General features: G+C 46.5%; 1 protein-coding gene across 3 annotated transcripts in view; it reads left to right on the top strand.

Annotated features, from left to right (window-relative positions):
• The window catches only part of LOC110531043 (ATP binding cassette subfamily A member 4b), a 146,218-nt gene that overhangs the window by 99,467 nt on the left and 22,413 nt on the right, over positions 1-24,338 (top strand). For 2 of the 3 annotated variants that reach the window (XM_036986622.2, XM_090182922.1), the window contains exons 26-39: positions 4,068-4,173; positions 4,324-4,529; positions 7,008-7,065; positions 8,523-8,591; positions 8,874-9,043; positions 9,745-9,869; positions 11,709-11,807; positions 11,939-12,128; positions 12,918-13,012; positions 15,201-15,233; positions 17,393-17,498; positions 17,797-17,871; positions 18,891-19,060; positions 23,273-23,450. In XM_036986622.2, coding sequence (XP_036842517.2) covers positions 4,068-4,173; positions 4,324-4,529; positions 7,008-7,065; positions 8,523-8,591; positions 8,874-9,043; positions 9,745-9,869; positions 11,709-11,807; positions 11,939-12,128; positions 12,918-13,012; positions 15,201-15,233; positions 17,393-17,498; positions 17,797-17,871; positions 18,891-19,060; positions 23,273-23,450 — 1,680 coding nt within the window. The remainder of the gene's footprint in view (positions 1-4,067; positions 4,174-4,323; positions 4,530-7,007; positions 7,066-8,522; positions 8,592-8,873; positions 9,044-9,744; positions 9,870-11,708; positions 11,808-11,938; positions 12,129-12,917; positions 13,013-15,200; positions 15,234-17,392; positions 17,499-17,796; positions 17,872-18,890; positions 19,061-23,272; positions 23,451-24,338) is intronic. The other variant, XM_090182921.1, reaches the window with a different exon arrangement.

The raw sequence follows: 24,338 nt of genomic DNA, 5'->3' as shown, positions 1-24,338 counted from the left end.
GTAGAGTAGCTCTGTGTAAAGGACCTGGTAGAGTAGCTCCGTGTAAAGGACCTGGTAAAGTAGCTCTGTGTAAAGGACCTGGTAGAGTAGCTGTGTGTAAAGGACCTGGTAGAGTGTCTCTGTGTAAAGGACCTGGTAGAGTAGCTCTTTGTAAAGGACCTGGTAGAGTAGCTCTGTGTAAAGGACCTGGTAGAGTAGCTCTGTGTAAAGGACCTGGTAGAGTAGCTCTGTGTAAAGGACCTGGTAGCGAGTGTCTGTGTAAAGGACCTGGTAGAGTAGCTCTGTGTATGTAAAGTACCTGGTAGAGGGTCTCTGTAATAAAGATTGTAAAGGACCTGGTAGAGTAGCTTTGTGTAAAGGACCTGGTAGAGTAGCTCTGTGTAAAGGACCTGGTAGAGTAGCTCTGTGTATGTAAAGTACCTGGTAGAGGGTCTCTGTAATAAAGATTGTAAAGGACCTGGTAGAGTAGATTTGTGTAAAGGACCTGGTAGAGTAGCTCTGTGTAAAGGACCTGGTAGAGTAGCTCTGTGTAAAGGACATGGTAGAGGGTCTCTGTAATAAAGATTGTAAAGGACCTGGTAGAGTAGCTCTGTGTAAAGGACCTGGTAGAGTAGCTCTGTGTAAAGGACCTGGTAGAGTAGCTCTGTGTAAAGGACCTGGTAGAGTAGCTGTGTGTAAAGGACCTAGTAGAGTAGCTCTGTGTAAAGGACCTGGTAGAGTAGCTCTGTGTAAAGGACCTGGTAGAGTAGCTCTGTGTAAAGGACCTGGTAGAGTGTATCTGTGTAAAGGACCTGGTAGAGTAGCTCTGTGTAAAGGACCTGGTAGAGGGTCTCTGTAATAAAGATTGTAAAGGACCTGGTAGAGTAGCTTTGTGTAAATGACCTGGTAGAGGGTCTCTGTGTAAAGGACCAGGTAGAGTAGCTCTGTGTAAAGGACCTGGTAGAGTAGCTCTGTGTAAAGGACCTGGTAAAGTAGCTCTGTGTAAAGGACCTGGTAGAGTAGCTCTGTGTAAAGGACCTGGTAAAGTAGCTCTGTGTAAAGGACCTGGTAAAGTAGCTCTGTGTAAAGGACCTGGTAGAGTAGCTCTGTGTAAAGGACCTGGTAGAGTAGCTCTGTGTAAAGGACCTGGTAGAGTAGCTCTTTGTAAAGGACCTGGTAGAGTAGCTCTGTGTAAAGGACCTGGTAGCGAGTGTCTGTGTAAAGGACCTGGTAGAGTAGCTCTGTGTATGTAAAGTACCTGGTAGAGGGTCTCTGTAATAAAGATTGTAAAGGACCTGGTAGAGTAGCTTTGTGTAAAGGACCTGGTAGAGTAGCTCTGTGTAAAGGACCTGGTAGAGTAGCTCTGTGTATGTAAAGTACCTGGTAGAGGGTCTCTGTAATAAAGATTGTAAAGGACCTGGTAGAGTAGCTTTGTGTAAAGGACCTGGTAGAGTAGCTCTGTGTAAAGGACCTGGTAGAGTAGCTCTGTGTAAAGGACATGGTAGAGGGTCTCTGTAATAAAGATTGTAAAGGACCTGGTAGAGTAGCTCTGTGTAAAGGACCTGGTAGAGTAGCTCTGTGTAAAGGACCTGGTAGAGTAGCTCTGTGTAAAGGACATGGTAGAGGGTCTCTGTAATAAAGATTGTAAAGGACCTGGTAGAGTAGCTCTGTGTAAAGGACCTGGTAGAGTAGCTCTGTGTAAAGGACCTGGTAGATTGTCTCTGTGTAAAGGACCTGGTAGAGAGTTACAATTATGTTGTCCTTCTCTCTGTCGGAATGAGTGTGACTGTGGATCTGAAAATCTCTATGTGCAAATGTATTTGTGACCACCACCTGGATTCAGTCCTTTGTAACAACATTTTATTTTTATTTTTTACATTGGATAAAGGTAGAGACTCAAAGCTTGAAAATTGTATATCATACACTACAGTTGAGGAAAAAAGGGAAAGTAATTCTACTTTGAAAGTTGATAAACTTGTAACCCCACTTTTGAGAAAATGGCCCTTGAATGTTCAGGTATACCTTTTTCGAGCTCCTACACAGATTATTCACGTAACGTGAGCTAGCGAGCCAGCCAGCTAACATTAGCTATACACAGATCGTACACATAACGTTAGCTAGCGAGCCAGCCAGCTAACATTAGCTATACACAGATCGTACACGTAACGTTAGCTAGCGAGCCAGCCAGCAAACATTAGCTATACACAGATCGTACTCGTAACGTTAGCTAGCGAGCCATCCAGCTAACATTAGCTATACACAGATCGTACACATAACGTTAGCTAGCGAGCCAGCCAGCTAACATTAGCTATACACAGATCGTACACGTAACGTTAGCTAGCGAGCCAGCCAGCCAGCTAACATTAGCTATACACAGATCGTACACGTAACGTTAGCTAGCGAGCCAGCCAGCTAACATTGCTATACACAGATCGTACACGTAACGTTAGCTAGCGAGCCAGCCAGCTAACATTAGCTATACACAGATCGTACACGTAACGTTAGCTAGCGAGCCAGCCAGCTAACATTAGCTATACACAGATCGTACACGTAACGTTAGCTAGCGAGCCAGCCAGCTAACGTTAGCTATACACAGATCGTACACGTAACGTTAGCTAGCGATCCAGCCAGCTAACGTTAGCTATACATAGATCGTACACGTAACATTAGCTAGCGAGCCAGCCAGCTAACGTTAGCTATACACAGATCGTACACGTAACGTTAGCTAGCGAGCCAGCCAGCTAACGTTAGCTATACACAGATCGTACACGTAACGTTAGCTAGCGAGCCAGCCAGCTAACGTTAGCTATACACAGATCGTACACGTAACGTTAGCTAGCGAGCCAGCCAGCTAACGTTAGCTATACACAGATCGTACACGTAACGTTAGCTAGCGAGCCATCCAGCTAACATTAGCTATACACAGATCGTACACGTAACGTTAGATAGCGAGCTAGCCACCTAACGTCTGCTAGCTAGCTAACAGTAAGCTTTAACTTGAAATGAAAACAACTTTCTGACTAAATTAGAAACGTATAATATCTGAAAATGTAGCTAGACTCTTACCTGTATTCATGGATGAATGTTTCTTCCTCTGTCACGGATGCCATGGTTGCCCTTCGTTTGAAGATGTAATCCGTAGACAGGTGTTTTATCCAACAGTCTTTCTACTTTTTCCACATTTGGAAATCATCTCTCTGCTTTGACCGGGCATTCCACTGATTTCAAAACTCGGTCAACTTCTTCCGTGACAAAAGACACCGTTTCTTCCCCACCATTGTCATCTGAAGACTCTACGAAGTCTGGTTCAATTAAAATGTTCTTACCAAAATCAGGGATTTCCTTATCGTCTGATTCATTTTCAGAGTCAGCATGGCACGATCATCCTCCAGTGGAATTTTTTCCCAATAGCAGTATTAAATATATATATATTTTGGCCATTTAGCAGACGTTCTTGTCCAGAGCAACTTACAGTAGTGAGTGCATACATTCTCGTACTGGTCCCCCTTGGGAATCGAACCCACAACCCTGCCGTTGCAAGCACCATGCTCTACCAACTGAGCATCACGGGACCACTTCAGGGCAGCAATGATGAGAGCAATAGCTAAACTTTTTCAGTACTTCGTATCTTTCAAAACAAAAGCTGCGATCGACAGAATTATCCACACGTACTTAGCAGCTCATGTGATAGACAGAAGCATGCTACATGGCAGACCAATCCGAACTCATCTCTCATGCATGTCCAGCCCACTCATTATCTCAGCCAATCATGGCTAACGGGAAGGTTCCTGGATTTGTTCGTTAAACCAACTAGGCTCATTATTTAACCCTTTCTTTCGTATTTACAGACGACATACAAGTTTTTGTTATTAGGGCACATGATAGTTCAGATGTTCCAGAATGCATTTCTACCCCAAAAATGTATTTAAAAAAATGTATAAACAAAACCTCTCCTGTGAAATATGGACGTGCAACATACACCTAGTTTCTTGAAACGGGTCATATTTTAAAGTGTTTTAAACATGTTGTTGTTTCTTCTCTCTCTCTCTTTCCCTCTTTCTCTGTGCTTCTCTCTCTCTGTCTATCAGAACGAGTGTGACTGTGCCTCAGAGTGTTCCTGTACCTGTTCCACCTGCACCAAGATGAAAGAGGAATCCCAGGGCCAGTCCCAGCAGCTGGAGAGAGCTCTGGATGGTGGGGAAGTGTGTGTGATCGTGTGTGTGTGTGTCTAGATACTCTAATCAACCACTAGTTCTGTAATATTCACCCCATGTCCATCCTCCCTCATCATCAATACGTCAATCAAACAATCTATCTATGTACAAAACCTTTATCTTCTCCCAGGTGACGTGGACAACATCACCACGCTGATCCATCACCACGTCCCAGAAGCCAAGCTGATCGAGGCCATCGGCCAGGAGCTGACCTTCCTGCTGCCCAACAAGGGTTTCAAGCACCGGGCCTACGCCTCCCTCTTCAGAGAACTAGAGGAAACACTGGGGGACATGGGCCTCAGCAGCTTCGGCATCTCTGACACCTCACTGGAGGAGGTGAGAATGGGGGTAGGGGGACTGGGGAGGAGGGGAATGTGGTAGGGGAGGTGAGACTGGGGGTAGGGGGACTGGGGAGGAGGGGAATGTGGTAGGGGAGGTGAGACTGGGGGTAGGGGGACTGGGGAGGAGGGGAATGTGGTAGGGGAGGTGAGACTGGGGGTAGGGGGACTGGGGAGGAGGGGAATGTGGTAGGGGAGGTGAGACTGGGGGTAGGGGGACTGGGGAGGAGGGGAATGTGGTAGGGGAGGTGAGACTGGGGGTAGGGGGACTGGGGAGGAGGGGAATGTGGTAGGGGAGGTGAGACTGGGGGTCGGGGGACTGGGGAGGAGGGGAATGTGGTAGGGGAGGTGAGACTGGGGGTAGGGGGACTGGGGAGGAGGGGAATGTGGTAGGGGAGGTGATACTGGGGGTAGGGGGACTGGGGAGGAGGGGAATGTGGTAGGGGAGGTGAGACTGGGGGTAGGGGGAGGTAGGACTGGGAAGGAAGGGAATGTGGTAGGGGAGGTGAGACTGGGGGTAGGGGGAGGTAGGACTGGGAAGGAGGGGAATGTGGTAGGGGAGGTGAGACTGGGGGTAGGGGGAGGTAGGACTGGGAAGGAAGGGAATGTGGTAGGGGAGGTGAGACTGGGGGTAGGGGGAGGTAGGACTGGGAAGGAGGGGAATGTGGTAGGGGAGGTGAGATTGGGGGTAGGGGGAGGTAGGACTGGGGAGGAGGGGAAGGTGGTAGGGGAGCTGGGACGTGCGTAGTTGCGTCCTCAATGTGTCTGTCTTCATTTGTGGCCTGTCAGAAAGACCCGATCACTTTATGGAGAGCCATGTGAGTGAGAGCTGCTTCGGATTGCTTAGTGCTCAGGGAGAAGGGCACAACTCGGCACTCCAGGCTGCAAAAAGGCATGGATTTTTTTTGTTTGTTTGCATTACGGCCACACAAAGGGGATGGCCGCAGTGAAACATGAGGCATTATCAAGTGCTTGTCAACTTGTGAATGAGAGACTGATGTAGTGTGTACATGTCACGTCCTGACCTTAGAGAGCCTTTATATGTGTGGTTAGGTCGGGGTGTGATTTGGGTGGACATTCTAGTTTGTCTGTTTCTTTGTTGGCCCGGGTATGGTTCCCAATCAGAGGCAGCTGCCTATCGTTGTCTCTGATTGGGAATCATACTTAGGCAGCCCTTTTTACCCCACCTGTGATTGTTGGGTAATTATTTATTTTCTGTGAGTGTTTGTGTGCGCCACGGTCTGTTTCTGTGAAGGTTTCACTCCTATTAAAGATGTGGAACTACATGCTGCGCCTTGGCTCATCTATGAGGGAGTTTGAAGACAGTGACAGTACATCCTGCGCAAAAAAAATACAAAGCAGGGCTCATACCGTGACTTTTTTTCAAGTCATCATTAGTCTCATCATACAGCCAGCCGTACAATGTATTAAACATCTAAACAAACAGCCCGACGTTTATAGAACAACTAAAGTTACATTAATAACTGTATATGAAGCATCTAGGAGGACCTATTTCTTTGTTAACCGTTCAACACAGAATAGCCACGTGTGTGCACTTGTAACAGTATAATTTTAGACCGTCCCCTCGCCCATACCCGGGCACGAACCAGGGACCTTCTGCACACATCAACAGTCACCCTCGAAGCATCGTTACCCATCGCTCCACAAAAGCCACGGCCCTTGCAGAGCAAGGGGAACCACTACTTCAAGGTCTCAGAGCAAGTGACGTCACTGATTGAAACGCTATTTAGCGCCCACGCTAACTAAGCTAGCCGTTTCACATCCGTTACACACTCCTTCAAATCGTTTGGAGAAAATGTCTATATTTTATTCAGCTTTGTTCAATTGTATTCTTCATACTATAAAATAATGCCACGGAATTCTCAGCAAATCTTGTCTGCTCAATGAACTAGTGTAGAACACAGCCATATGGCACATCCAGATCAGGACCTAACAGAAGGATTGACTCAGAGGATGTAGCCCACAGCCATATGGCACAGAATGATCAGGACCTAACAGAAGGATTGACTCAGAGGATGTAGCCCACAGCCATATGGCAAAGCCAGATCAGGAGCTAACAGAAGGATTGACTCAGAGGATGCTATTCTGTTCTTCTGAAATAGACTACATTTCCCTCATATCATGTTTCTTTAGACCTGTCTAAAATAAATCATGGATTTATTGTGAAGGTGTAGGATATATTACATGGATTTATTAGACTTTTGTAGATCTGTAGGTCTGCATCAGTGGCTTGTAGGCTGTGTGGGGAAGCCAGGCGATACTAAATGTGTTTATGTTAATTAACGGTAAATTACCGTGAGACCCACCCACCGGCTGACTAAATTTCTGGACCGCCACAACCCTACTCGGGATCATGGTGAAATTTGGTACACATGGTCAGGGGTACAAGAGTAGGTGGCCTGTATTCTATTTGAACAATGGGTCCAAATGAATAGCTGATGTTTCTTCCTTCCAGATCTTTCTGAAGGTGACAGCAGATGGGGAAGAAGCAGCAGCCAATGCCAAAACTCCAGGTAAATGCCACACTCATTGTCCCTACAGTCTACTCCTCTCTAATTTACACCACTCACTGTCCCTACAGTCTACTCCTCTCCAATTGACCACACTCACTGTCCCTACAGTCTACTCCTCTCTAATTTACCACACTCACTGTCCCTACAGTCTACTCCTCTCCAATTGACCACACTCACTGTCCCTACAGTCTACTCCTCTCCAATTTACCACACTCACTGTCCCTACAGTCTACTCCTCTCCAATTTACCACACTCACTGTCCCTACAGTCTACTCCTCTCTAATTTACACCACTCACTGTCCCTACAGTCTACTCCTCTCCAATTTACCACACTCACTGTCCCTACAGTCTACTCCTCTCCAATTTACCACACTCACTGTCCCTACAGTCTACTCCTCTCTAATTTACACCACTCACTGTCCCTACAGTCTACTCCTCTCCAATTGACCACACTCACTGTCCCTACAGTCTACCCCTCTCCAATTGACCACACTCACTGTCCCTACAGTCTACTCCTCTCCAATTGACCACACTCACTGTCCCTACAGTCTACCCCTCTCCAATTGACCACACTCACTGTCCCTACAGTCTACTCCTCTCCAATTGACCACACTCACTGTCCCTACAGTCTACCCCTCTCCAATTGACCACACTCACTGTCCCTACAGTCTACTCCTCTCCAATTGACCACACTCACTGTCCCTACAGTCTACTCCTCTCCAATTGACCACACTCACTGTCCCTACAGTCTACCCCTCTCCAATTGACCACACTCACTGTCCCTACAGTCTACTCCTCTCCAATTGACCACACTCACTGTCCCTACAGTCTACCCCTCTCCAATTGACCACACTCACTGTCCCTACAGTCTACTCCTCTCCAATTGACCACACTCACTGTCCCTACAGTCTACTCCTCTCCAATTGACCACACTCACTGTCCCTACAGTCTACTCCTCTCTAATTGACCACACTCACTGTCCCTACAGTCTACTCCTCTCCAATTGACCACACTCACTGTCCCTACAGTCTACTCCTCTCCAATTGACCACACTCACTGTCCCTACAGTCTACTCCTCTCCAATTGACCACACTCACTGTCCCTACAGTCTACTCCTCTCTAATTGACCACACTCACTGTCCCTACAGTCTACTCCTCTCTAATTGACCACACTCACTGTCCCTACAGTCTACTCCTCTCCAATTGACCACACTCACTGTCCCTACAGTCTACTCCTCTCCAATTGACCACACTCACTGTCCCTACAGTCTACTCCTCTCCAATTTACTTCCTACCTTTTTTTCCAACGTATGAATGTTCCTCTTTTAAGTAGTTTCTGTTGTGTTGTTGTTGTGGACGATGACGTTGTTGTTGTGAAGTGTCATGGTGTTGTGTTTTGATGTCTTGTGTTGTGTTGTGTTGTCTTGTGCTGTGAACTGTGGACCACCCTACCGTAGAACAGTGGATGTTGCTGAAGAGAACCAAAAGCTGCAGTAAAGTTGGTGTGGAGGAGGGTGAACCTGAAGGTTAGAATCCGCCACTAAGCCTGCCTGTTTTCACACCAGGCGCTTGCCTAGAGACATTTAAATGGTTGGTGCCTTTAGTCTGGCAAGGCAAGACTCAAAGTATCACTTTGGCTAAGCATGTAAGTCAGACCAAGCGAGACCATCTTTCCTGAAATCCTAAGCTAATGCTTTAGCTCAGCAAGCTAACACAGTTTGAGGAACCCTATGCCTAAACCTTAACCTTTGTACCTGCCGGTCAAATATATCCACTTCCTAATGACTGTCTTCTCCTACTTTACACAGAGGCTAACGGTCTGAAGCAGGCCAACGGTGGGGGTAACCATGTCGACGACAGCGCTGGGAAAGGGTCGAGTCAGGTCAAAGGAGCTAATCTGGTCATGAAGCAGTTTCTGGCTCTGCTGGTCAAGAGGTTTCACCATGCTACCAGATCATACAAAGACTTCCTCGCACAGGTTTGGATGGATGGCTGGAGGGAGGGATGTTGGGGTGGAGGGATGTTGGGATGGAGGGATGGTGGGATGGTGGGAGGGTGGGAGGGTGTGATGGGTGGTTGGAGAGGGGTGGTTGGGGGGAGGGAGAGATGGATGGAGGGTGGGATGGGTGGTGGGAGGGTGGGGGCGTGGGATGGATGGAGGGAGGGAGGGATTTTGGGGTGGAGGGAGGGATGTTGGGGTGGAGGGAAGGAGGGAAGGATGGAGGGTGGGATGGAGGGAGGGTGGGGGGTGGGATGGAGGGATGTTGGGGTGGAGGGAGGGATGTTGGGGTGGAGGGAAGGAGGGAAGGATGGAGGGTGGGATGGAGGGATGGTGGGAGGGTGTGATGGGTGGTTGGGGGGGTGGTTGGAGGGAGGGAGAGATGGATGGAGGGTGGGATGGGTGGTGGGAGGGAGGGAGGGAGGGTGGGATGGGTGGTGGGAGGAAGGGGAGATGGGAGGGACAGTGGGAGGGATGGATAAAATATAGATGGGAAGGTATTCTGGTCATAAAGCACTTCCTGGCCCTGCTGGTCAGGGGCTAGGGTCTAGGGGCTAGGGGCTAGGGGATGGTTTGGGATTCAGAGTTAGAATATTATACCAGACCAGGTCACATAGGGTCAGAGTAAAACTGGGATGGTATCCCTTTGAGTAATAGTGTGAATGGTTTTGTGTCCCCAGATCGTCCTGCCTGCTAGCTTCGTCCTGATAGCCCTGATCTTCACCATGATCGTGCCTCCGTTCGGAGAGTACCCCCCCCTCATCCTCACTCCCTGGATGTATGGAAAGCAGCTAACGTTCTTCAGGTTAGTCCTTCGCAGTTTGGAGAATGATATACAGGCAACTCTAACCAGGAGGTCATGACCCTGTTCTTCCGGTTCTCATCATATTATATTAGGTATCTAACCAGGAGGTCATGACCCTGTTCTTCCTGTTCTCATCACATTATATTAGGTATCTAACCAGGAGGTCATGACCCTGTTCTTCCTGTTCTCATCACATTATATTAGGTATCTAACCAGTAGGTCATGACCCTGGTCTTCCTGTTCTCATCACATTATATTAGGTATCTAACCAGGAGGTCATGACCCTGGTCTTCCTGTTCTCATCACATTATATTAGGTATCTAACCAGTAGGTCATGACCCTGGTCTTCCTGTTCTCATCACATTATATTAGGTATCTAACCAGTAGGTCATGACCCTGGTCTTCCTGTTCTCATCACATTATATTAGGTATCTAACCAGTAGGTCATGACCCTGGTCTTCCTGTTCTCATCACATTATATTAGGTATCTAACCAGTAGGTCATGACCCTGGTCTTCCTGTTCTCATCACATTATATTAGGTATCTAACCAGTAGGTCATGACCCTGTTCTTCCTGTTCTCATCACATTATATTAGGTATCTAACCAGTAGGTCATGACCCTGTTCTTCCTGTTCTCATCACATTATATTAGGTATCTAACCAGTAGGTCATGACCCTGGTCTTCCTGTTCTCATCACATTATATTAGGTATCTAACCAGTAGGTCATGACCCTGGTCTTCCTGTTCTCATCACATTATATTAGGTATCTAACCAGTAGGTCATGACCCTGTTCTTCCTGTTCTCATCACATTATATTAGGTATCTAACCAGTAGGTCATGACCCTGTTCTTCCTGTTCTCATCACATTATATTAGGTATCTAACCAGTAGGTCATGACCCTGTTCTTCCTGTTCTCATCACATTATATTAGGTATCTAACCAGTAGGTCATGACCCTGGTCTTCCTGTTCTCATCACATTATATTAGGTACCTAGCCAGTAGGTCATGACCCTGTTCTTCCTGTTCTCATCACATTATATTAGGTATCTAACCAGTAGGTCATGACCCTGGTCTTCCTGTTCTCATCACATTATATTAGGTATCTAACCAGTAGGTCATGACCCTGGTCTTCCTGTTCTCATCACATTATATTAGGTATCTAACCAGTAGGTCATGACCCTGGTCTTCCTGTTCTCATCACATTATATTAGGTACCTAGCCAGTAGGTCATGACCCTGTTGTTCCTGTTCTCATCACATTATATTAGGTATCTAACCAGTAGGTCATGACCCTGGTCTTCCTGTTCTCATCACATTATATTAGGTATCTAATCAGTAGGTCATGACCCTGGTCTTCCTGTTCTCATCACATTATATTAGGTACCTAGCCAGTAGGTCATGACCCTGTTGTTCCTGTTCTCATCACATTATATTAGGTATCTAACCAGTAGGTCATGACCCTGGTCTTCCTGTTCTCATCACATTATATTAGGTATCTAACCAGTAGGTCATGACCCTGGTCTTCCTGTTCTCATCACATTATATTAGGTATCTAACCAGTAGGTCATGACCCTGGTCTTCCTGTTCTCATCACATTATATTAGGTATCTAACCAGTAGGTCATGACCCTGGTCTTCCTGTTCTCATCACATTATATTAGGTATCTAACCAGTAGGTCATGACCCTGGTCTTCCTGTTCTCATCACATTATATTAGGTATCTAACCAGTAGGTCATGACCCTGGTCTTCCTGTTCTCATCACATTATATTAGGTACCTAACCAGTAGGTCATGACCCTGGTCTTCCTGTTCTTCTTCTCTTTCTTCCTCCGTTTCTCAGTAACGAGCGACTGGAAAACTACCAGATGAGACATTTCACCAAGGTGTTGCTGAACCCCCCTGGCCTTGGCACTCGCTGTATGGCAGGAAGCCCTCTACAGTGAGTACCAGCCGCTCTAGGTTGAAGACTGTGTTTTGACTAATATTCTGAAATCTCCCTCTACTCTACTAACTATAAATCACCAAGTTCTCTGATAATGTATTGTGTGTGTGTGTGCTTTGTCCATACAGAAACCTGCCCTGTGAGAACGAGACATTGGCCTGGGAGACACCTGCGGTTTCTTCAATAGCCAATAACATCCTGCAGAGCCCTGAGTGGCACCCGCTAAACCCCTCCCCTTCCTGCCAGTGCAGCACCAATAAGAAGCTGACTATGTTACCCATCTGTCCAATCGGAGCTGGGGGGCTGCCCCCTATGCAGGTCAGTATACTGACTGTTCTCTGTGTCTACTGGATGTTTCTTATATGTTACAGCAGTAACCTGTCCTCCAGTAACCTGTCCTCCAGTAACCTCTCCCCCAGTAACCTGTCCTCCAGTAGCCTGTCCTCCAGTAACCTGTCCTCCAGTAACCTGTCCTCCAGTAACCTCTCCTCCAGTAACCTGTCCTCCGTTAACCTGTCCTCCAGTAACCTGTCCTTTAGTAACCTGTCCTTTAGTAACCTGTCCTCAGAAACCTGTCCTTTAGTAACCTGTCCTCCTGTAACCTGTCCTTTAGTAACCTGTTCTCCAGTGACCTGTCCTTTAGTAACCTGTCCTCCAGTAACCCGTCCTCCAGCAACCTGTCCTTTAGCAACCTGTCTTTTAGTAACCTGTCCTTTAGTAACCTGTCCTCCAGTAACCTGTCCTTTAGTAAACTGTCTCCCTGTAACCTGTCCTCCTGTAACCTGTCCTCCTGTAACCTGTCCTTTAGTAACCTGTCCTCCAGGAACCTGTCCTCTGTAACCTGTTCTCCAGTAACCTGTCCTCCAGTAACCTGTCCTCAGTAACCTGTCTTCAGTAACCTGTCCTTTAGTAACCTGTCATCCAGTAACCTGTCCTTTAGTAACCAGTCCTCCTGTAACCTGTCCTCCAGTAACCTGTCCTCAGGAACCTGTCCTCCAGTAACTTGTCCTCAGTAACCTGTCCTTTAGCAACCTGTCCTCCTGTAACCTGTCCTCCAGTAACCTGTCCTCAGTAACTTGTCCTCAGTAACCTGTCCTGTATTTACAGAGGAAAGAGGCTACGGGAGATATACTACTGGACCTGACTGATAGAAACATTACAGACTACCTGGTTAAAACCTACCCCAGCCTCATCAGACAAAGGTAAGGGGTCCAATACACCGCCAACTGTGATCATCGTCATAGACGTGTGTTATATGTATCAGACAGGTGTGGTAGAGTTACAGTCATCCATGTCAAACATCAGAAGTCCACGGATTATATGTCAATCTGTTACAGTTGTGGTGACGTTGTATTGATTGTTGATGTGACGACTGCTGCTCATCGAATGATTAACCTCTCTGAGATATGTGGGACGCTAGCGAAAGTGCAGGGCGCCAAATTCAAAACAACAAAAATCTCATAATTAAAATTCCTCAAGCATACAAGTATCTTACACCATTTTAAAGATACAATTCTCGTTAATCCAGCCACAGTGTTTGATTTCAAAAATGCTTTACAGCGAAAGCACCACAAATGATTGTTAGGTCACCACCAAGTCACAGAAAAACCAGCCATTTTTCCAGCCAAAGAGAGGAGTCACAAAAAGCACAAATAGAGATAAAATTAATCACTAACCTTTGATCTTCATCAGATGACACTCATAGGACTTCATGTTACACAACACATGTATGTTTTGTTCGCTAAAGTGCATATTTATATCAAAAAATCTCATTTACATTGGCGCGTTACGTTCAGTAGTTCTAAACCATGCATTGATTTTGCAGAGAGCCACATCAAGTTACAGAAATACTCATCATAAATGTTGATAAAAATTCAAGCGTTACACATCGAATTAGAGATATACTTCTCCTTAATGCAACCGCTGTGTCAGATTTCAAAAAAGCTTTACGGAAAAAGCAAACCATGCAATAATCTGAGTACAGCGTTCAGACAGCAAAGCAGCCCAAAAAATATCCGCCAACATTAGTCAGAAAAAGCATTATAAATATTCACTTAGCCTTTAATGATCTTCATCAGAATGCACTCCCAGGAATCCCAGTTCCACAATAAATGTTTGATTTGTTCGATAATGTCCATAATTTATGTCCAAATATCTTCTTTTGTTAGGGCGTTTGGTAAACAAATCCAAAAGCGCGTTCAGGTCCAGCCGAACGTCGGACGAAAAGTTCAAAAAGTTATATTGCAGGTCGTAGAAACATGCCAAATTAAGTATAGAATCAATCTTTAGGATATTTTTAACATAAATCTTCAATAATGTTACAACCGAAAAATTCCATTGTCTGTAGAAAAGCAATGGAACAAGAGCTATCTCTCTCGTGACCGCGCGTCATGAGCCCAAGGCACTCTGCCAGACCACTTGACTCAAACAGCTCTCATGAGCCGCTCCTTTATAGTAGAATCCTCAAATAAGTTTCTAAAGACAGTTGACAACTAGTGGAAGCCTTAGGAAGTGCAACATAACCAATATCCCACTGTATCTACAATAGGGGCTGAGTTAAAAAAAAGTCTCAGATTTCCCACTTCCTGGTTGGATTTTTCTCAGGTTTTCGCCTGCCATATGAGTTCTGTTAAACTCACAGACATCATTCAAACAGTTTTAGAAACTTCAGAGTGTTTTATATCCAATAGTACTAATTATAGTCCACTGATTATAATAATATGCATATATTAGCATCTGGGACAGAGTAGCAGGCAGTTTACTCTGGGCACCTTATTCATCCAGCTACTCAATACTGCCCCCATGTCACCAAGAAGTTAACGGTTTATAATTACATGATTAAATTCATCAGGTAATTATTAACTCCTTAACCGGGGGGCACCATGGGAAAGTTTGGCTTTATTGAGTTTCTATTTCCCAAATGAACTCAAAGAATATCAGAATATCAATTTTTACAACAGTCACTAATTAATCAATTTCCTCTACAGTCTCATTTTGAACGTCGCATAATCTGGGAATCTGCACAAAGCGAGTCTCACTAAATACAGTGCCTTGCGAAAGTATTCGGCCCCCTTGAACTTTGCGACCTTTTGCCACATTTCAGGCTTCAAACATAAAGATATAAAACTGTATTTTTTTTTGTGAAGAATCAACAACAAGTGGGACACAATCATGAAGTGGAACGACATTTATTGGATATTTCAAACTTTTTTAACAAATCAAAAACTGAAAAATTGGGCGTGTAAGAGATCTCTCTGTAGGATTGTGGTCCACGGTAACCTGACCCGAGCAGGCCAGTCGAGACACGGTCATCCATGTCAAACAGCAGAAGTCATCTGATTATATGTTCATCTGTTACAGTCATTTTATTATTTTGTTTTCCATTTACAGTTTGAAGAGCAAATACTGGGTGAATGAACAAAGGTATGCTTTTATTTATTTTCCATACATACCTCATAGCAAACTAAATATCAGTTTAAGTTTAGCTTATTTGTCATACACTGTTTCACCCTCTAGTAGAAATTATGATTCTTGTCTCGGGGGATTTTGTGTAATATGTCTGTTGGAGGCCTGTATGTTGGAGGGGTTGTCTGTTGGAGGGCCTGTCTGTTGGAGGCCTGTCTGTTGGAGGGGTTGTCTGTTGGAGGGGTTGTCTGTTGGAGACCTGTCTGTTGGAGGGGTTGTCTGTTGGAGGGGTTGTCTGTTGGAGGGGTTGTCTGTTGGAGGGGTTGTCTGTTGGAGACCTGTCTGTTGGAGGGGTTGTCTGTTGGAGGGGTTGTCTGTTGGAGGCCTGTCTGTGGGAGGGGTTGTCTGTTGGAGACCTGTCTGTTGGAGGGGTTGTCTGTTGGAGGGCCTGTCTTTTGTAGGGGTGTGTGTATGTCTGTGTTGTTGATCCTCAGGTCTGCGAGGCCTGTCTGTTGGAGGGCCTGTCTGTTGGAGGCCTGTCTGTTGGAGGGGTTGTCTGTTGGAGGGCCTGTCTTTTGGAGGGGTATGTGTATGTCTGTGTCGTTGATCCTCAGGTCTGGGAGGCCTGTCTTTTGGAGGGTTGTCTGTTGGAGGGCCTGTCTTTTGGAGGGGTGTGTGTGTCTGCGTTGTTGATCCTCAGGTATGGAGGCCTGTCTGTTGGAGGGCCTGTCTTTTGTAGGGGTGTGTGTATGTGTCGTTGATCCTCAGGTCTGCGAGGCCTGTCTGTTGGAGGGTCTGTCTGTTGGAGGGCCTGTCTGTTGGAGGGCCTGTCTGTTGGAGGGGTTGTCTGTTGGAGGGGTTGTCTGTTGGAGGGCCTGTCTGTTGGAGGGCCTGTCTGTTGGAGGGCCTGTCTGTTGGAGGGCCTGTCTGTTGGAGGGCCTGTCTGTTGGAGGGCTTGTCTGTTGGAGGCCTGTCTGTTGGAGGCCTGTCTGTTGGAGGTCTGTATGACTGTCGTTGATCCTCAGGTATGGAGGCCTGTCTGTTGGAGGGCCTGTCTGTTGGAGGCCTGTCTGTAGGAGGCCTTTCTGTTGGAGGCCTGTCTGTTGGAGGGGTTGTCTGTTGGAGGCATGTCTGTTGGAAAGGTTGTCTGTTGGAGGGGTTGTCTGTTGGAGGGGTTGTCTGTTGGAGACCTGTCTGTTGGAGGGGTTGTCTGTTGGAGACCTGTCTGTTGGAGGCCTGTCTGTTGGAGGACTGTCAGTTGGAGGCCTGTCTGTTGGAGGGGTTGTCTGTGGGAGTCCTGTCTGTTGGAGTCCTGTCTGTTGGAGCCCTGTGTGTTGGAGGGGTTGTCTGTTGTAGGCCTGTCTGTTGGAGGCCTGTCTGTTGGAGGCCTGTCTGTTGGAGGGGTTGTCTGTTGGAGGCCTGTCTGTTGGAGTGTTGTCTGTTGGAGTGTTGTCTGTTGGAGTGTTGTCTGTTGGAGGCCTGTCTGTTGGAGGCCTGTCTGTTGGAGGGGTTGTCTGTTGGAGGCCTGTCTGTTGGAGTGTTGTCTGTTGGAGTGTTGTCTGTTGGAGTGTTGTCTGTTGGAGGCCTGTCTGTTGGAGCCCTGTGTGTTGGAGGGGTTGTCTGTTGTAGGCCTGTCTGTTGGAGGCCTGTCTGTTGGAGGCCTGTCTGTTGGAGGGGTTGTCTGTGGGAGTCCTGTCTGTTGGAGTCCTGTCTGTTGGAGCCCTGTGTGTTGGAGGGGTTGTCTGTTGTAGGCCTGTCTGTTGGAGGCCTGTCTGTTGGAGGCCTGTCTGTTGGAGGGGTTGTCTGTTGGAGGCCTGTCTGTTGGAGTGTTGTCTGTTGGAGTGTTGTCTGTTGGAGTGTTGTCTGTTGGAGGCCTGTCTGTTGGAGGCCTGTCTGTTGGAGGGGTTGTCTGTTGGAGGCCTGTCTGTTGGAGTGTTGTATGTTGGAGTGTTGTCTGTTGGAGTGTTGTCTGTTGGAGTGTTATCTGTTGGAGTGTTGTCTGTTGGAGGCCTGTCTGTTCGAGGGGTTGTCTGTTGGAGGCCTGTCTGTTGGAGTGTTGTCTGTTGGAGTGTTGTCTGTTGGAGTGTTGTCTGTTGGAGTGTTGTCTGTTGGAGTGTTGTATGTTGGAGTGTTGTATGTTGGAGTGTTGTCTGTATGACTGTGTCGTTGGTCCTCAGGTATGGAGGCCTGTCTGTTGGAGGTCAGCTGCCCATACTGGAAGTCAGCCCTAAACAGATCCAGGATACCCTCTCTCAACTGATGAAGATGCTCAACGTCACTGGGGTATTGATCACTACATACCTGGCCTAGTGGGTCAGGGCTCTGGAGCACAGGAGGCTGGTGGCACCTTCATTTGGGAGAAAGGGCTCATAGTAATGTCTGGAATGGAATTAAAGGAATGCCATCAAACACATCTTCCATGCCATTCAATCCATTCCAGACATTATTATGAGCTGTCCTCCCTTTCACCAGCCTCCTGGGCTCTGGAGGGATGGAGTGTGTAGTAGTAGTGGTAGGAATTAAGTGAGTGTGATTTACAGTTTGCTCAGTTACACAATATTGTTTTTAATAATTCCGGCAGGGTCCCTACACAAAACAATCGCTGCAGGAGATCGGACCTTTCCTCAGATACATGGAAAGTGAATACAATGTCAAAGTAAGTTAGTTACAGGCTGTCATATACCTCTGAATCACGGTATGATATTATCATGTTACCTGAGACATCATATTGAAAAACATTATATTATTTTTATTTACATGATTTATTTCTATTTGTTTTGGTATGTACACTACCGTTCAAAAGTTTGGGATCACTTGGAATTTTTTTGGAAAGAAAAGTATTTTTTTTTGTCCAATAAAATAACATCAAATTGATCAGAAATACAGTGTAGGAATTGTTAGTGTTTTGCATGTGCTATTTAATGAAGCTGCCAGTTGAGAACTTGTGAGGCGTCTGTTTCTCAAACTAGATACTCTAATGAACTTGTCCTCTTGCTCAGTTGTGCCTCCCACTCCTCTTTCTATTCTGGTTAGAGCCAGTTTGAGCTGTTCTGTGAAGGGAGTAGTACCACAGCGTTGTACGAGATCTTCAGTTTCTTGGCAATTTCTCGCATTGAATAGCCTTCATTTCTCAGAACAAGAATAGACTGACGAGTTTCAGAAGCAAGTTCTTTGTTTCTGTCCATTTTGAGCCTGTAATCGAACCCACAAATGTTGATGCTCCAGATCCTCAACTAGTCTAATTAAGGCCAGTTTTATTGCTTCTTTAATCAGAACAGTTTTCAGCTGTGCCAACATAATTACAGAAGTGTTTTGTAATGATCAATTAACCTTTTAAAATGATAAACTTGGATTAACTAACACAACGTGCCATTGGAACACAGGAGTGATGGTTGCTGATAATGGGCCTCTGTACACCTATGTAGATATTGCATTAAAAAGCAACCGTTTCCAGCTACAATAGTAATTTAAAACATTAACAATGTTAATGACCCCAAACTTTTGAACGGTAGTGTATATCACTCCATATTTATAACAAAAAAATAATATTTTTATATAGATTATAACAAAAAAACATCATAAATTTGAATGTACCTCTAATCCCATCCAGCTAATCCTTTTTTTTTCTTTACAAAATTAGTTGTATATTGAACGCACCTCTGCTCCCCAAACCAGGTCTGGTACAACAACAAAGGCTGGCACGCCATGGTGGCCTTCATGAATGTGGCCAACAACGCCATTCTGAGGGCCCACCTGCCTCGTAACGTTGACCCCATGCAGTACGGCATCACAGCCATCAACCACCCCCTCAACCTCACCAAGGAACAGCTGTCTGAAGTCACTGTGTAAGTTACACTGGTTCCCTCTTTGAAAACAACACAAGAACTAATCACAGGCTTGTGCTGAGCCAATTCAATGCTACGGTCTTTATCCTGTCAGGGGTCATTTTGCCAGTTGATTCATCGGGTAGAGCTTTTTAGGGGCGGCAGGTAGCCTGTCGGGTAGGAACGTTGGGCCAGTAACCAAAAGGTTGCTGGATCGAAATCCCCGAGCTGACAAGGTACAAATCTGTCGTTCTGCCCCTGAGCAAGGCAGTTAACCCACTGTTCCCCTGAGCAAGGCAGTTAACCCCACTGTTCCTCGGGCGCCAATGATGTGGATTAAGGCAGCCCCCCGCACCGCTCTGATTCAGAGGGGTTGGGTTCAATGCAGAAGACACATTTCAGTTGAATACATTCAGTTGTACAACTAACTAGGCATCCCCCTTTCCCCTATAGCTTGTGGGCTTTGTGTTTGTTTCTCTATTATCTAACATGTCTGTCCTGTAGGGTGACCATCTAACCTGTCTGTCCTGTAGGGTGACCATCTAACCTGTCTGTCCCCTAGGGTGACCATCTAACCTGTCTGTCCTGTAGGGTGACCATTTCTCTGTTATCTAACCTGTCTGTCCTGTAGGGTGACCATCTAACCTGTCTGTCCTCTAGGGTGACCATATATATCTCTGTTATCTAACCTGTCTGTCCTGTAGGGTGACCATCTAACCTGTCTGTCCCCTAGGGTGACCATCTCTCTGTTATCTAACCTGTCTGTCCTCTAGGGTGACCATCTAACCTGTCTGTCCCCTAGGGTGACCATCTCTCTGTTATCTAACCTGTCTGTCCTGTAGGGTGACCATATCTCTGTTATCTAACCTGTCTGTCCTGTAGGGTGACCATCTCTCTGTTATCTAACCTGTCTGTCCTGTAGGGTGACCATCTAACCTGTCTGTCCTCTAGGGTGACCATCTAACCTGTCTGTCCCCTAGGGTGACCTTCTAACCTGTCTGTCCTCCAGGGTGACCATATCTCTGTTATCTAACCTGACTGTCCTGTAGGGTGACCATCTCTCTGTTATCTAACCTGTCTGTCCTCTTGGGTGACCATCTCTCTGTTATCTAACCTGTCTGTCCTCTAGGGTGACCATCTAACCTGTCTGTCCTCTAGGGTGACCTTCTCTCTATTATCTAACATGTCTGTCCTCTTGGGTGACCATCTCTCTGTTATCTAACCTGTCTGTCCTCTAGGGTGACCATCTCTCTGTTATCTAACCTGTCTGTCCTCTAGGGTGACCATCTCTCTGTTATCTAACCTGTCTGTCCTGTAGGGTGACCATCTAACCTGTCTGTCCTCTAAGGTGACCATCTCTCTGTTATCTAACCTGTCTGTCCTCTTGGGTGACCATCTCTCTGTTATCTAACCTGTCTGTCCTGTAGGGTGACCATCTAACCTGTCTGTCCTCTAGGGTGACCATCTCTCTGTTATCTAACCTGTCTGTCCTGTAGGGTGACCATCTAACCTGTCTGTCCTCTTGGGTGACCATCTCTCTGTTATCTAACCTGTCTGTCCTCTAGGGTGACCATCTCTCTGTTATCTAACCTGTCTGTCCTGTAGGGTGACCATCTCTCTGTTATCTAACCTGTCTGTCCTGTAGGGTGACCATCTAACCTGTCTGTCCTGTAGGGTGACCATCTCTCTGTTATCTAACCTGTCTGTCCTGTAGGGTGACCATCTAACCTGTCTGTCCTCTAGGGTGACCATCTAACCTGTCTGTCCCCTAGGGTGACCTTCTAACCTGTCTGTCCTCCAGGGTGACCATATCTCTGTTATCTAACCTGACTGTCCTGTAGGGTGACCATCTCTCTGTTATCTAACCTGTCTGTCCTCTTGGGTGACCATCTCTCTGTTATCTAACCTGTCTGTCCTCTAGGGTGACCATCTAACCTGTCTGTCCTCTAGGGTGACCTTCTCTCTATTATCTAACATGTCTGTCCTCTTGGGTGACCATCTCTCTGTTATCTAACCTGTCTGTCCTCTAGGGTGACCATCTCTCTGTTATCTAACCTGTCTGTCCTCTAGGGTGACCATCTCTCTGTTATCTAACCTGTCTGTCCTGTAGGGTGACCATCTAACCTGTCTGTCCTCTAAGGTGACCATCTCTCTGTTATCTAACCTGTCTGTCCTCTTGGGTGACCATCTCTCTGTTATCTAACCTGTCTGTCCTGTAGGGTGACCATCTAACCTGTCTGTCCTCTAGGGTGACCATCTCTCTGTTATCTAACCTGTCTGTCCTCTAGGGTGACCATCTAACCTGTCTGTCCTCTAGGGTGACCATCTCTCTGTTATCTAACCTGTCTGTCCTGTAGGGTGACCATATCTATGTTATCTAACCTGTCTGTCCTGTAGGGTGACCATCTAACCTGTCTGTCCTCTAGGGTGACCATATCTCTGTTATCTAACCTGTCTGTCCTGTAGGGTGACCATCTAACCTGTCTGTCCTCTAGGGTGACCATATCTCTGTTATCTAACCTGTCTGTCCTGTAGGGTGACCATCTCTCTGTTATCTAACCTGTCTGTCCTCTAGGGTGACCATCTAACCTGTCTGTCCTCTAGGGTGACCATATCTCTGTTATCTAACCTGTCTGTCCTCTAGGGTGACCATCTAACCTGTCTGTCCTGTAGGGTGACCATCTGTCTGTTATCTAACCTGTCTGTCCTCTTGGGCGACCATCTCTCTGTTATCTAACCTGTCTGTCCTCTAGGGTGACCATCTAACCTGTCTGTCCTCTAGGGTGACCATCTCTCTGTTATCTAACCTGTCTGTCCTGTAGGGTGACCATCTAACCTGTCTGTCCTCTAGGGTGACCATCTCTCTGTTATCTAACCTGTCTGTCCTCTTGGGTGACCATCTCTCTGTTATCTAACCTGTCTGTCCTCTTGAGTGACCATCTCTCTGTTATCTAACCTGTCTGTCCTCTAGGGTGACCATCTAACCTGTCTGTCCTCTAGGGTGACCATCTCTCTGTTATCTAACCTGTCTGTCCTCTTGGGTGACCATCTCTCTGTTATCTAACCTGTCTGTCCTCTAGGGTGACCATCTAACCTGTCTGTCCTCTAGGGTGACCATCTCTCTGTTATCTAACCTGTCTGTCCCCTAGGGTGACCATCTCTCTGTTATCTAACCTGTCTGTCCCCTTGGGCGACCATCTAACCTGTCTGTCCTCTAGGGCGACCATCTAACCTGTCTGTCCTCTAGGGTGACCATCTAACCTGTCTGTCCTCTAGGGCGACCATCTAACCTGTCTGTCCCCTAGGATGACCATCTCTCTGTTATCTAACCTGTCTGTCCTCTAGGGTGACCATCTCTCTCTGTTATCTAACCTGTCTGTCCCCTTGGGTGACCATCTCTCTGTTATCTAACCTGTCTGTCCCCTAGGGTGACCATCTCTCTGTTTTCTAACCTGTCTGTCCTCTAGGGTGACCATCTAACCTGTCTGTCCTCTAGGGTGACCATCTCTCTGTTTTCTAACCTGTCTGTCCTCTAGGGTGACCATCTAACCTGTCTGTCCTCTAGAGTGACCATCTCTCTGTTATCTAACCTGTCTGTCTCTCTCCTCTCCCAGGTTGAAGACATCAGTAGACACCGTGACAGCTATCTGTTATCTAACCTGTCTGTCTCTACTCTCCCAGGTTGAAGACATCAGTAGACGCCGTGACAGCTATCTGTTATCTAACCTGTCTGTCTCTCTCCTCTCCCAGGTTGAAGACATCAGTAGACACCGTGACAGCTATCTGTTATCTAACTTGTCTGTCTCTCTCCTCTCCCAGGTTGAAGACATCAGTAGACGCCGTGACAGCTATCTGTTATCTAACCTGTCTGTCTCTCTCCTCTCCCAGGTTGAAGACATCAGTAGACACCGTGACAGCTATCTGTTATCTAACCTGTCTGTCTCTCTCCTCTCCCAGGTTGAAGACATCAGTAGACACCGTGACAGCTATCTGTTATCTAACTTGTCTGTCTCTCTCCTCTCCCAGGTTGACGACATCAGTAGACGCCGTGACAGCTATCTGTTATCTAACCTGTCTGTCTCTCTCCTCTCCCAGGTTGACGACATCAGTAGACGCCGTGACAGCTATCTGTTATCTAACCTGTCTGTCTCTCTCCTCTCCCAGGTTGAAGACATCAGTAGACACCGTGACAGCTATCTGTTATCTAACCTGTCTGTCTCTCTCCTCTCCCAGGTTGAAGACATCAGTAGACGCCGTGACAGCTATCTGTGTGATCTTTGCCATGTCCTTCATCCCAGCCTCGTTTGTCCTCTACCTGATCCAGGAGAGAGTAACCAAGGCCAAACACCTGCAGTTCGTCAGCGGGGTCAGCCCCCTTGTCTACTGGTTAGCCAACTTCTTCTGGGATATGGTACGTCTTTCAATGAATCAATAAACGGTTACTTATGAAGCCCTTTTTTTATATCGTTATTTGTGACAAAAGTGCTTTACGGTAACTTGAACTAAACTCACGGAAGAGGAAGTAGCAGTTACAGGAGGAAACCTGGAGAGGAACTAGACTCTTATGTTGTTTTTAGTCAGTGTCTCTCTCCTGTTTCCAGCGCCTGGAATTCAAATCTAATTTTATTTGTCACATGCGCCGAATACATCAGGTGTAGATCTTACTGTGAAATGCTTACTTACAAGCCCTAGAGTCAAGAAAAGATTTACTAAATAAAGTAAAAAAAATAAAAATAACACAATAAAATAAAAATAATGAGGCTATATACAAGGGGTACCGGTACCGAGTCAATGTGCAGGGGGTACAGGTTAGTCAAGGTAATTTGTACATGTAGGTAGGAGTAAAGTGACTATGCACAGATAATAAACAGCAAGTAGCAGCAGTGTAAAAACAAGGGGGGGGGGTGTCAATGCAAATAGTTTGGGTGGCCATTTAATTAATTGCTCAGCAGTCTCATAAGCCATGAGGGGGTAGAAGCTGTTAAGGAACGCTTGCCGTGCGGTAGCAGAGAGAACAGTCTATGACTTGGGTGACTGGAGTCTTTGACAATTTTTTCAACCTTAGTCTGACACCGCCTAGTATATACTGTAGGTCCTGGATGTTAGGAAGTTTTGCCCCAGTGATGTACTGGGTCGTACGCACTACCATCTGTAGCGCCTTGCGGTCGGAGGCCGAGCAGTTGCCATACCAGGCGGTGATGCAACCGGTCAGGATGCTCTCGATGGTGCAGCTGTATTACCTTTTCAGGATCTGGGGACCCATGCCAAATCTTTTCAGTCTCCTGAGGGGGAAAAGGCA

Source organism: Oncorhynchus mykiss, chromosome 8, assembly GCF_057628025.1.
Source record: "Oncorhynchus mykiss isolate SJ-2025 chromosome 8, ASM5762802v1, whole genome shotgun sequence".
NCBI lineage: Eukaryota > Metazoa > Chordata > Actinopteri > Salmoniformes > Salmonidae > Oncorhynchus > Oncorhynchus mykiss.
The sequence above is the reverse complement of the archived record's forward strand: the minus strand, read 5'-3'. Positions and strand labels throughout refer to the sequence as shown.